This window comes from Xiphophorus maculatus, chromosome 12 (genome assembly GCF_002775205.1).
Source record: "Xiphophorus maculatus strain JP 163 A chromosome 12, X_maculatus-5.0-male, whole genome shotgun sequence".
Taxonomy (NCBI): Eukaryota; Metazoa; Chordata; class Actinopteri; order Cyprinodontiformes; family Poeciliidae; genus Xiphophorus; species Xiphophorus maculatus.
In genome coordinates, this window is record NC_036454.1 from 13,125,633 (window position 1) to 13,140,051 (window position 14,419).

Consider the following 14,419-nt stretch of genomic DNA (forward strand, 5'->3'; position numbering starts at 1 on the left):
ATGTTGCTAAGGTGCAAAATCTTACCAGTTTGGATGCATTATACAGATGATGTCATCCATTTTGTCCTAAAATGAGGGACATCAGCACGGCGCCACTATTTGTTCTCTATATACACTCTAATTTAGAAACTTATATGCCACAAATTACAGTTTTGAATCCAACAGTTGACTTGATTTATTGCCTCCTTGTTTGCTGAAGGAATGTGAGATGAGACCTTTATATGTCATCTAATATTGATCCAAAAGAGAAACACTGCACAGCCACAGAAACAGGACCATGGTGTTAGATGTAGACAAAGGGCTTTTTGTCCAGAGAATAGTTGTTGAGATCCAAACAGCAAAAGAGCTATGTGTGGTATCCTGTTACACAATGCCAATTTACTGCCTCAACACTCACTACATTCTATACTGCCCACTCCAACACCTCTCTCTGCCTCAGTACATCTGATGCTGCTGGAGTACCTTTGTTTTTTTTTTTTAAAAAGTCATGAAGTACTCAGGCATGCAGTTATACTACTATACTTTGTGTGTGTTTGTCTGTGGCTATGGTAACTATGATAGCTAAAGGTGTGCACAGGCATGTGTGTGGGGACATCTGTGAAGTGTGTATAATGGGCAGAGGATGCTGCTTCCAGTTTGTTTATCAGAGCGTTTAAAGGTACCTTGATACCAGGCACTACTTTTTGCCCCCTTATTTTCTCAACAACATCATTGCAAGCACCCATTATTACAGGTGAATCTGAATAAATTATAATCAAAAATAGATTTTTTTTCAAAAAGTAAAACTGAGATATTATACATATTCATTACACACTGAACAACAAAATTCAACCATTTAGTTCAGTTTATTTGATGATTGTGGCTTACAGCTAATGATAACCCAAAACCAAGTTACTTAAAAAATAACATGTTTAAAAACAAAACTGTTGTGCTATGGCCTTCAAGATTATGGGGACGAATGTTGGCCTGACAGTTGCCCAGGCAAAGGTCATTGACGACCTAAATAAAGACTGTAAAATACAGAAAGGTCATTAAACAAAATGGCTGTTCATATTGCTGCATCTGAGCTCATTAATGGGAAGTTGAGAAGAAGAAAATATGGAGTCGCAAAAGGTGCACAAACACAGCCTTGAGAAGATAGTCGAACAGAGGCTAGTCAGGAGTTTGGCATAGCTTCACATAACATGAACTGTAACTGGATTCAGGATTTAAAGTGTCACAACACACAGATGTGTGTGTTACATCTCTTGATTCAGAAACGGCATCAGAAGCATTTCAACTGCACTATGGAGATAATAGGACAGGACAGGACTTTTGCCCATTATCAACTTTTCAGATAAAAGTGAATTTTGTATTTTATTTGGAAATCCAGGGTTCAGACTTTGGGACAAGAATGAAGAGACACAAAATCCAAGTTGCTTAAGGTCCAGTGTGAAGTTTCCACAGTCAGGAATGATTTGGGAAATCATCTGCTGGTGCTGGTTTTCTGCTTGTTAAGTCCAAAGTCGCACTTAAAACAAAGTTGAGATCACTCCATACTATTTCCCGACAAACTTTATGGGGACTCTGACTTAGTTTCCCAGCAGAACTTGGCACCTGCTCACATTACCAGAAATGCCAATACCTGCTGTAATGACCATGGCATCACCGTCCAGATCTAAGTCCATAGAAAACTTATGGAGTATTATCAAAGGGAAGATGGGAAACACCATACCCGAGAATGTAAATGACTGGAATCAGCCTTAGATTAAAACATACTGAAATACAGCTGTATAATTCACTGTACTGCAACCTTAAGAGGAGACAGTAGAAGCTCTGGTCAGGCCTCCTTTCTGTACGTAGGTGTTTGCATGACCAGCGTTATGTTTGTGTGTGTAATCACAAATGAATGAATGGATGAAAAAAAAAAACACAAACGAGGAATGAAGTGAATTGTCCGCTCCACCTTTCTCCCCGTTTTTCTCTCCTCTCCTTCACTTTCCTTCTGTCTCTCCCTCCGGAGTCAAGTAGCGAGTTTCCGTCAGAGGAACAAGTGATAGCGCACCCACCTTCTCTCCCTTTCCTCCCACCTCTCCTCCCTCCCCTTCCTGCTTCGCTCGGTCTCTCTCTCTGCCTCTGCAAAGCATTCCTCTCCGTCCCGATCACTTGCCCCCCCGGCTCACTGCTCTCCCCTTCTCCTCTGTCGTTCAGTGGCTGCATGAAAGGAGCGCCGTGTGGTCACAGGCGAGGCTGGTGGAAGAAGTCAAAGCAGAGGTAGGCGCACAACTCCTCCGCTTCTCTCCTTTTCTCTCTCTCTTCTTCTCATCTTCAGGGAGTGGCAGACAGTCTTCAAGAAAAGCGCTCAGAGTGGAAATATTGCACATGCTTGATATGATTATCATCTGATTTTCATCAGTCTTCTCTTTTACCAAGTTAATTCCCCCTTCTTTGCCTCCTCAGGGCTTCTTTTATTAATTTGTGGGCTTTTTAAAAATTGTTCCACGCTTTATTTCACATTATTTTGATATAATCTCTTATCTCTACCTCTTTCGCACTTTGTTTACCTCTCTTTCCCACATTCACTCCCCGCTTCAGTCTCTCCCTCTGTCTGCCTCCGAGAGGAGTGCAGCGCGCTCACGCACACAGCGCTGTGCATCTGTTGCGTGTTGTACTGTGCTGCCTATCAGATTTCCCATAATGCTCCCATGTTCTTAATTTCTTTGCTCACATCCTCGCATTTATCTTTCTCCTAAGAAGGATAAAATGTGCACTTTAACTTTAAAGCTCCAAAATGGCTTTAGTGACTTTATTTAAAAGAAGATCTATCATATTTAGGTCTAAATGTTCATAGGCATTTCTTTGTTCTATGTCATTCAACCATATTCATGTATTCCTTTTTTGGAAACACGTGTTGTTCAGATTTGAAAGCTGCTGTCCTCCGTTTTATTTATTTTGTCTCTGCTGGTTGTTTATGTTAGTTGAGTGCAGAAAAGTTGCAAATGAGTGCAGGACTGTTTTCGCTGTGTGAATTTTTGTTCACTTTGCACTCTGGTGAGCTTTCTGTCTGCTCTGTCGTCCTGTGAGTGTTAATTCTGAAGTCAGTGTCTGAGAGCTTTTTTTTCCATTGAACAATGACCACTTTTCTCTTTCTGATGTTTCACTCTCACCTTTATTTAATCTTTGTCATTTTTTTATCCTCCACCATCACACTGTTTCCCCCTGGGCTACTCTGTCTGTTCGTCGTATCTTTTTCCCGCCTTCACCTCCTCACCCCCACCATCGTCTCTCTGCAGGTTGTAAAATGGATTCTCTCCAGTCGGACTCACCAGGCGAAGGGCAGAAAGCGGAAGAGAACAGAACCCAAGGTGAACTACAAAGAGGTAGGCACTCTGCAGTATTAAGTCTGTTATCTCCTTACTCGCTCTACTTCTTCCTCTTCAATGTGTCCCCTTTTTATCCTTAGAGAACCTTTCTCTTCCCAAACTGTTGTGGGTTTCTCTTTAAACATTGCTGTGATTTTTTTTTTTCTTTTTTTTGAACTTCAGAGTAATTTTGTTTGTCGGACAACATGGTTATCCCCAACTCTGTTGATGTGTTGTGTCTGAAAGGACAGACAGCCCTGTACTTTTACAGTCTGCGTTTATGTCCTGTCCTCCGCTGGTGTGTGTTTAACCTTTTAAGAGCTTGTATACATCACATATTGTGCATGTGTGCGTGTGTGGTCATGGTCAAAGTGGATGTGGTGTCTGTATTTCCTGGGTGGTAGCCACCATTGAGCCCTTACATTCAGAACTTGAAGGAATATTTGAAGTTTTTAAAGTGTAATTCTGTGAAGTTATTGTCTGTCCCCTTACTTACTGTAGAAAAATTGTTATATCACCATGACTTTGCAGAAAAGTTAATACATTTTCAGATCAGTGAACCATACCATACCATAAGCCGGTAGTCCATAAGACTACCGGCTTATGGACCAAACCCAATATTTCAACAGCAATTCAATTTAGTTTTTTTAATGTATCACAATTTTTTTTTTTTAAAGTAATCTCAAAACATTTCATAAATAGACTAGTTTATATATAGAAGTACAGCTAATCTCAAAATTGTTCAAACTCCTTCCAGATTTATATTATGCAAACTATTTTAATGTGACCAACATATTTCTTCTGTCTGGAAGTAATGATAACCAAGAAAATTAAAAATAGCACCACAAGATGCTTATGTGGCTTCATCTTGGAAAATAAACCCACATTTTTTTATGATGCAGTTGTAAAATGTTTTGGAAACTGACATACAATTAGGAGTTGTTCCTTCAGTGGTTTTGTCCATTGAAAGACAGGGCAATTTTATCCTTAATAGAAAAGGAACATGAAGTTCAACCTGTAGACAAGAGACTGCTTATTACTGATTTCTTAGTCAAGCAATGGCCTGGTTTCTAGGGGTAATGGCAATATTTGAGGCTGCTGGCTCTATAGAGCCGTTCGATTGATAAAATATGGGACTACTGGAATAATTCTTCAATCAAGAAAAAGACTTGGAGAAGCCCTGGAAAGCACTATCTTTGGCAGCGTTTTGCAAATATGACAGCCATACATTAAGTCCAGTCTTTAAGGGAGCTGATGAGTAGCAGCAGATTAGGTGGATTGATGCAGATGGCAAAGCCAGCCACACCAGTATAAACCAGGGTTGTTGCTGTTAGTTTTCCGCACGGATCATGTGACCAATCATGACTTTTGTTGAAGGCCATACTAATGGTTGGACACAAACATTTATTTCATAAATAACTGATTATGTGATCCATTTTAAAAATTTCTTCCAGAGACAGAAGACCTTACAACTGACCACCATTTGACCAATCAAATGTTACCCATTTGATTTCTCAAATGGGTGTTTAGTTGAGCTATATAATTATGTTTAACTAAAACAGTTGTTTAAATTGACCAAAGTCTCATGTTTTATTTCATGTTTAGTCTGTGAATTAAAACTGAGGCTGCAAATGTTAAGAGGAAAATCTGACCATGTTTTCCACAAACTAAGCACACCACTTTAACTCTGACCTCCACAAATAAACACTTTTTTTTTTTAGCAAAGCTGATATGTCTTAGGTTAACTCACATTTCTCTGTTTAAGGGTGCAGAATCACTTCTGGAGAACTGAATGTGATGGCTTATGTAGCTTTGGAAATCATTAAGCAAAAGACGAGAGCTTAAAGACGAAAGCTCATTTTTCAAAATAAAAAATGTTTGGGCTTGTATGCAAAATAAACACATTATACATGTTTGTCATCCAGTTTCTCTGAGATTTTCTTCACTATTCTTCAAACTGGCAGAGAAATTACATCTGTCTACTACTAGTTATACTAATGTTAGAGAAATTTGCTTAAAACAATTCTAACACTTTATAGGTAGTCTTTATTTTCTCTAAGCTTACTTGTTTCTGCATTCTTCCTGTCAGTTTAAAGTTTTAATAACCACATAAAAAGGTAAAAACTGGAGAAAAAAAGCACAGTTTTTCCTGCATGTGTTGTGTTAATTAGGAATCTCTGGAGACAGCTAATCCCCTCCACCCACTAATTGACACACACACACTTGCGCACGCCTGCATCATTAATGAACACACACTGATCTATAAGCCACCGAGGGCCAGAAGTCATTAGCGAGAGTAGAGCGGCTTTTATATATCACTCACAATACGCTCAGATGTTGTAAACTGTTGAAAACCTTTTCAAAACCACTCATCTTTTTTTTACAACACATTTTATCTCATGAATAAGTTAGGCAAGCACTCCTTGGTGTCATGAAATAAAGTCTTGCCAAGACAGCTGCCTTTTTAGACTTCTTTTTTTTTCTTGAACACAATGTTCTCAAGCTTAAAGCATCTGTAATTGAAGAAATATTAAAAAAGATCATTTAAACACGTCTAGGCTGATTCTTAAACCCATTTGGTATCTCATAAAATCCCGTGTCTGAACATGATGCGATTACCTTAAATTCCTGAGTTTGCTGTGAATGAAATGCCAGCACAGCCGCCCCCCGTCTCCTTAAAACCACCTGATACCTAAATGTCTGGCATATTTTACAACACACACACACACACCCATACACTTACTTCTGAGAGGCAGCTAAAGGGCCCCTTCCTGTTGGGGTGTGGGGGGCTGCTGAAATCAGCCTCATGAAAGAATAGCCAATTACTGTCCACTTGGCCATACACAATAGTGAGAAAGAGGAGGGAGGCGCAAATGGACGGACGAATGGAGCGAGGGAGCAGGGGGGTGGGTGGGAGGTCAGCGTTTGAAGTAACACCATAAAAGCTAGTCTGAAAGGAAAAACGGAGAGACCCCACTCCCTCCCCTGCGGACCGACCCTCTCCACTCTCCTCCCTTGTGTCCCCCTCCCTTTCTTTTGTTTCTAGGAACAGTGAGTGCCCCATGGATGGACCAGGTGTATTTTATATTACTCCTTCATGTACTTCAAACACTCCGACAGCCCTGTTCCTGCTAAGCTCCCTCTCTCTTGATCCTCCTCTCTCTTTCTCCTCCCTCCGTCTACCAGCCTGTTGCAAGGTTATAAATCAATCAGCAGAAGTGATCGCAAAAGGCAATTGAGGACGCTCAAAACGAAAGAGGCAAGACGGTAGAATGTGATGTGGGAGAAGAAGTTAGGGTATGACAGAGATGAAGGGAAGGAGTCTTTTGTCAGAAATTTGGAATTAAGGAAAAATTAGACAAACACAATGCAAACAAAGGTTGTAGATGGAAATCTTGGAAAAAGGAAAAATACTTGATGAGATGGAAAGGGTTAGGATTAGGATTAGGATGATTTTTGTGGATAAATAATGAATTTTAGGCAAGGACCCTGGTGGATTCATTATTGCAAAATATTGAATGGTCATGAATGTGCTAGTGAGAATCACATGACAAAAATGATATACTTTTTTTTTCAATTCAATTCAGTGTATATATACAACATCATGTGCCAACAAATGTCATCTCAAAGCACTTTACAAGACAAACAGGACAAATTCTTATCCAATTATATTCGATCCAATTTGCTCCAGATGCAATTTGAATCTATCCAATTCTTTTCAATTCAATTCGTACAGCCGAGTTCAATCCACATTATAGGACAATACAGCCAAATTCAGGTATTACATTTTGCCAATTGATGAAAGTTGTCTCTCTTAGGAAGCTCAGATGATCGCATTTTGTAGCGATCTACCTTCCTGAGCAAGGAAGGTAAATCGCACATGGCAGCAGAGGAAAGGAACCACACTGTTTTATCAGGAAGAAACTTCCAGTACAACCATGCTCCCTCAGAACAGCCATCTTCCATTATTAGCTAACGGCTGAGAGGAAGACGGGAAGAAGCCACTGAAAAACACAGTAGCACTGGGTCAGGAGTGCTTCCTACTGGGAAAAAAGTGGAAGGTGAAAGTAATGGCAGCCAAAGCTCTATAAACGACTCCATCCGTGAATCAAACACAGCTAAATACAAAAGCACTGGAGCCTTTTATGGGAAAGAAAAAAAAGTGACAAGGTAGCAGCAGGAAAAGCTGCATCCAGGAAAGCGTATTAAAATTGGCAGCGATAGGTCTGGCCATAACTCCAACCAGGGTAGACACACAAAAACAGAAAATCTGAGACAGCAGTACTTTCTATGACAGAAAAACAAAAAGAATGCATAAATCTAAGCCATAAGACTCATCAGATGTGTAAAAATAGTTAGAAAGGGTTGGTAATGATGGTGAAATGGTCTCATAAGGTGGATGTGTGGACCGAGTCAGTTTTTGTATTTCTCATTAATGACATCAGGGACCATTAGGAACATGCACACATGTGCACTCTCACAGAGATCTGTATATGCACTCCATAGTGGGTTCCAGACACCCCCCACAGAGCCCCAGATCTGGTCAATATTGTAGAGTCAAAGTTTATTACCAACTTCCCCTTGTTTCAGTTTCAGTTACCCTTATTGATTAACGAGCATCATAACGTGCACATCTGGCCTTTCTTTTTTTGCGTACAAATGCAACTTGTGTGTGCACGGGAGATGCGTGTGCATGTGAGCAGAGTGTGTGGAGAGGTCTGCAAAAGGATATTAGTCACGCCTGCATGGTAATGGGCCTCATTTTGCTCTCATTTTCTACTGCGGTCACTTTAATGAGAGGGTCCATCTGCCCCTGCTGATCAGGACAGGAAACCCTGTGGGGAAATATTTGGAGTAGCAAGGGATCTCAGGTACACTAATGACATACCTTTCTTCTTGGTAAAGGTTTACATTAGGAATTATAATTGACCCGGTTTTTACATTTATTAAATTCCATGTTAACCTGCAGAGTATAGGCATCATCAAAGGCTCGAACCTCCTATGAAACCTTAGAGTAACTTTCTGGGAAAGTGTGTTCAATAATCTCAGGCTTTCATGGAACAACTGGTCTGTAGAATGTGCTCAATGGCTAGCAGATGCAACAAAAATTCCTATACTTAAGTTTTAGGCACATAACATGACCATCTGTAGTAATCCGACTGTGCATTAAGTCTTTGATGTTACTGAAAGGTATGAACTGCATATTTTCAGCCTGTATTGTTCTGATTTACACTGCATTTGGTGCAAATATAAGGCTTTGCATGTAGACAGTGTTTGCACAGCTCTTACCTTGGATAAACAAACTCCAGGGAATGGTGTAATCCTGAATTCTTATCATTCCATTTTAAATTACTCTGTGGCACACTATTTTTTAACTTCACACCTTTAATTATTACAGAAGTGTTCAGTGCTCATTTCCAGGAGACTACTTCTAATTAGCTGGAAAATATAGAAACATCATGTGAGGAACATAAAATTTTAAGATACACTCAACACACACATGCATTTTTATGCACTAAGTTTCTGCATAGACAGATTAAGTAACAATCCGGTTACAAGAATCCTTCTGTGCACTGTAGATGCAACAGAATATGTAGGGAATGAGTCAGCTCCCAGTTCAGTGTCAAGTAGTCTGCTCAGGAGGATGGGAATCTGCATCATCCTAATCAATAGGATCAGTTTCTGTACAGATTAGTTACAGTAGTGTCCAAATATACTTATATTATTAATGAATTTATCTCCTAGTCCAGAATCTTAATTACATTTGATTACATTTATTCTGCAAGGAAACAGTTTGACACTAAGAACAATTTCTGGTGCCACATTTAGCTGCACACTTTACAATTCCTCTAGAATAAATGTAACAGACAATTTTTAATTGATACTTTCAGTTGTTTAGTCTGTAAACGACTTGAATATCAATAGAATGATTTTTTCCTATATATGACATGAGACAGAGGTCTACTCCTCTTAGCCTCTCTTTAAATAAAGTTGCCAGTAAGTGTAGTCAGAACAATAATTAAAAAACTGAAAACATCTACAACTGTGACAATTAGGGGTGGTATACCTTAAAATATTGTGAAAAAATAGATCACCCATAGTTAATATTCCATGTGTTTTGCGATCAGAAAGTATATTGTTTAAACAAATAAATTGAGAAAAGGTATTGTTTTCCTTCAAGCTCCATTAAAAAGACTGTTTTGGAGTTTTTGTGTTTGCCCAGTCATCGTGGCATCATTCATTTATATTTTGGGAGGCAAGCTACGTGGATCAAAAGCTGCAAAGCAGCTACTAAATGGACCTTGCAGTGCTGGTGTGCCGCAGGGACAATGCTGTCAGCTTCTATTTTTGTAGACAATGTAAACCCACAAAGAAATTAGCTATGTTTGAGTGCTGACTGAAATCTCTTGTGCTGTAATGAGGTGTGATGCTGATGGTCGGACGGGGGGATGCGGCCATTGTAACAGGAGTCCCTGTGTGGAAGAGCAAAAAGGCCCTGATCAAAAGGTTGTTGATTTGGGTGGGGTTTGCAGGTGGTGCACATTATGAAGCTTTAAGTAGAAGATTTAAAAAGAGGAGGAGGCCAATGTAGAGAATTATTTCAGTCTGTTTTACTTGCTGTTAATCTTTCAATTTGAAGCAGAGATAATTAGAATTAGGCATCCGATTAAAAAAAAGAAGCTGTTTTCGTTTTAATTGCTTCTCACACTTCTGTGCTTCCTCAAACTAAAAATAGCTAATATTTTTTCACTCAGCCTGAAGAAACCTGCCTTACTGGTACTTATTGTACCAATATGAGGTAACTTAACAATAAGTTACCTCATATCTAAGTAATACTTAGGCATGGTGTGTCCCATGCACTCTGATTATGTTGTAAAATGGGAGGGGCAAAATTAGAAAAAATATGGAGCAGGATAAATATTTTAGTATCCGACTGGCTGATGAAACTAAAAATCTCCCAATATTTGTCACTGTTTTTGTGCATTCCTACTTTGAAAAGTGGAAATCAAAGTTTTCAAGGTGAAATAGACAAGCAATGTAATGCCAGGATTCTGTGTTTCTTTTAAAGGAAGGGAAGAAACATTTGGTAGTCTAACAGTTTTGTCCTCCTGTTTCCCAGTCTACCTGTATTTTTTATTTTTTTATCAGTACCACTTGAAAACACAATCCATACCATAAATATCAGTTATTTTTTTCTAACACAACATCTGCTTTTGTTTTGTTGTTCCATTCAAGACTCAGCCATATTTGGCATCCTCTCAGTTTGTGAAGTGTTGACACTCACACATCTGGTTTCCCCCTTCCGTCTCTTATTTCTCCAGTGCACTGTCAACTGTTTCATTTTGTCTTCCTCTCTTCCTTCTCCACTATTCCTAATCTCTTATGCCTTTTATCACAAAGTCTGTCTCACTCTTTCTGTGTCTGCCTCTTAGTGTGATTTATTGGCAATGAATCAGGGATGAGGGAGTATGCCGGAGGAGAGATGGGAACATTCAGGGAAATGGCTGTTTCCGGCCAGACTCTACATCAGGATGGGAAATGGTTGGAAGAAGAATGTCTGTGTGTGTGTGTGTGTTTCTCCATCAGTAGGCCGTCTAGGGGATCAGCTAAGGGCTAATGTAGATCACTATTGCTACTACCAACGCACCCGTCTACACATGGAATACATTAGATTTTTGCTCAGAGAAGGTATTACACATGTTCTACTGTATAAATTGCAGCAAAGATTGTCAGGATAAACAGAGGTGCATTTATTTCAGTATTAGATTCACTTTTATGTGCCAAGTTAATTAAGTTTTCCATTAAACCTTGATATGTTTTGGGATGGTCTGTGGTTTTCTATCCAGTGAAAAAGTAAAAAAAAAAAAAAATAGAAGTTTGTATTGTGCAGCTGTTTGCTTGGCTGCTGTTCAGAACAGACATTGCCAGATTAAACAGGTGGAAAGTAAAAAGTGACCACAGGGAAGAGAAAAACAACCTGCGCTACTCAGTTTCATGCTTAAGATTTTGCGTTGCTCAGAAGGGATGTGATTGTGTGCTTGATACTTACTTCTCATCAGGTTGTCAAGCTTCTTTTTCAGTTAAGAAAACATTCTGATGGTTTTATACATAGACCAGATTGCTAGAAAATATTGAAAAGTAAAGGACCAAAAGACAATCAAAAGCAAAAAAAAACAAAAGGCTAAGTCCTGGACATCTAAAAAGTCAACAGAACCAGAGACAGACAACAGATCAATAAAAGCATTCTGGTGGCTTCATCAATTTTTGCTGTATCTTTTGTGGAAAGTGCTGACCGGGATGCAATCTGTGGGAATCAAAGGATCAGTGCAGCAAACAACAGCTGTTTGATTCAAAGGACACTTCAAATCAAAAAGCTGTTGATCCAGTTTTAGCTGCAAATAAAACCACGCAGGTCAGCTGTGTGATTGAATAAATAAATATCTAAAGATGTCCCTTAAATACAGCCATGCAGATCATATGAACAGCTGTGTGTCCATTTGTGTTTCATGCCAGCTTCTCACCAGCAATGTGTAGTGTGTGTAGCACCTGCTACAACCTCCACAGGGTTTCTACACGGTGAAGTCTTTGTGTTTGGTAAAGCAAACACTTTCATATAATCAGTTATTTATGTAATTTTGATATCTATGAAGAAAATATTAACTCAAATGCTGATTTCCAGATATATTCAGGGTCATGGCATGTAATATGTATGAGATTGGTTTTATTTTACACAGGCATGTTCGATATGTTATGTTATGTGTGCAAATAAATCAGTCTCATAATCTAACTTTTCTAACTCATAATCCAACTAACTACGTTTGTCACCTATTTTAAAAGTGACCCAAAAACATGGTCTGCCTTTCAGATCCACAGATAATTCAATTAAAAACAGAAGAAGCATAAGAAAATCAACAATATGTTGTATCAGGAATTAAATTTGTAAATCAACAACAGATCTAATTAACAATTTACAAAGTTAAGCAACTAAGATGCTAATTCTCTTTCACACAATCCTTATAGGTTAAAAAAAGTAGTATATGTAGTATTAGTATAGGAGTACATGTATAGATGGGAATTCATGCTAAATATTTGTAAACAAAAAACTTTGTACTATAAAAACGTTCATGAAAATGTAATATTAAATATAAGTTTTTAGGAGGTTATTATGGCTTGATTTTAGACGTCCGGCTCAATAAAAACACTTTTTGTGGGTAAAAGGCCAAATCTGAGGTGTTCCTTGCTCTACACATCCAAGTTAATCATTTAAAACATTTTATATTTGGTTGTGCCTACCCAAAAATTACCAAACGATTCAATTTCTTGGTGTGTCCTTTGACTGGAACGATCCTTATAAAAACATTTAATTTATGAAAACTAGGCAAAACTTTCAAAACTCTGTAGGTTTCCAGTGTTGCTGAAACTTACAGGCACGTGACAGTCAACTGATGTGGAGTCCCTTATCTATCGTCACGGCAGTTAAAATGCAAACGATGCTTCTCAGCACATGCTGAACACATGGCATGAAACCTGCCTAAAGCTTCCCCTATATAACATTTTTATTTTATGCTGTGATCTCAAAAGATATTTCTGCATGACTTGAAAGTACAAGTCACAAGATGCCTGGTAGGTAGCTGACGATAGGGTTTCTTTCTGAAACAGATTGAGAAACCAATGGGAGGAATGAACACTAAAACTGCATGTAACTGTATAGCTCAAATGTTGTATGAGAAGATGTACATTTTCTTTCAAAGGTAGAGAGGAGACAGGTCTACTTATGCCATGTAAATAAGGTGTTGTAGATATGGTAAGAAAGTTAGAGGAAGAAATCTGAGGAGTGTGTTTCTCATTCATCACTCATCAGCTGTTCTGTGTTCAAGGTCATGTAAAGCTCATTGCATGTCTCATCTCTTACAAGAACTTCCTGTCCTCTCACTGCTATGTGGGTAAATGATGAGGTGTAGTGAGAAGGGGCTGTGTATGGACGTTTTCATCAAAGGTTTACATTGCTGACAAGCTTGATCAAGGCAGATATACCAACTAAGAATTGCTGCTCAAGTTTTTGTAACTGAAAAACACACCTTCATGTAGAGTACATTCATGCATGTCTGTTTAAATCTTCACAGTCTTTATGACTTATGTTATAAACTTAAGTGTACCTATAAACTTTAAACATAAATGGGAGCTCAAAACCAACCCCACAAAATGTATCTTAGTTCAGTTACCTGCTCTTCAACAAACTCACTTAAACTATTGACTTTGGCTTGGGCGTCTGCTGGCAGTTTCTGATGCACAAATGTCCATTCTCTACATCAGGGTTTGATTCGAGGGAACTATTCTGCTCCACTGGCAAAGTGCTCAGCGGCGACACATGCAGTGTAAATCCAGAATGATAAAAGGGCGGTTTCTGTGATATTTTTGTGGAGCATATCTAAAATATCCAATAGGATGCATATCCAAGAGAAAATGCAGCTTGGGTTGCTGAAATACCTAGATATAGTGACTGACATTTGCAAAACAACCAATCCAGGAGTGCCATTTATTTTCCTTGGTCCTGATTGGCTGTAACCTCAAGAGCAACGATATGGAAGAATGTAGGCATTAGTTTCAGTGGTAGTGTTAAGGCAGTTTCCACTGTATTAATGCATGTGAAAGTATATTTGGTGTGGAAACTGTTAAGCTAGGCAGGTCTAAGTCTTCTTAGAGTGGATCTAAAGTATTCAAGGATTATAGCTGTTCCTGCTCTGTTGTGGTCTCTAATCCCCTGCGACTACTGTATAGATAAATTTTTGCTTATTATCTTAAAGGTGTTTTGTATTGGTTTGATGTGCAGTGCTTTGGCCCTTAACTAGTCTATGCATTTGTCTGGTGTAGTTCAAACACTGTGCTAAGCAATTATGTTTTTCTGAGCACTTGCTGTACATCTGCATCATAGATCGTTCAAGATAGAAACATCTCTACTCATCGCATAAAGTGGTCCTTTGAACTACAGTTAACTGACGGTTCTGCAGTCTGAACACATCTTGAGGGAAACTCTCAAACAGGCATTTTACTGAAGTGGTCAAAAAGAACAAACATAC

The 14,419-nt window shown here is 38.8% G+C and overlaps 1 protein-coding gene across 5 annotated transcripts in view; it reads left to right on the forward strand.

The window, feature by feature from the left end:
- c12h9orf3 (chromosome 12 C9orf3 homolog) overlaps window positions 1-14,419 on the forward strand; it is a 112,464-nt gene that overhangs the window by 67,563 nt on the left and 30,482 nt on the right. For 4 of the 5 annotated variants that reach the window (XM_023343636.1, XM_023343633.1, XM_023343634.1 and 1 more), the window contains 2 exons: window positions 2,191-2,253; window positions 3,273-3,359. In XM_023343636.1, the coding sequence (XP_023199404.1) occupies window positions 2,191-2,253; window positions 3,273-3,359 (150 nt within the window). The other variant, XM_023343637.1, reaches the window with a different exon arrangement.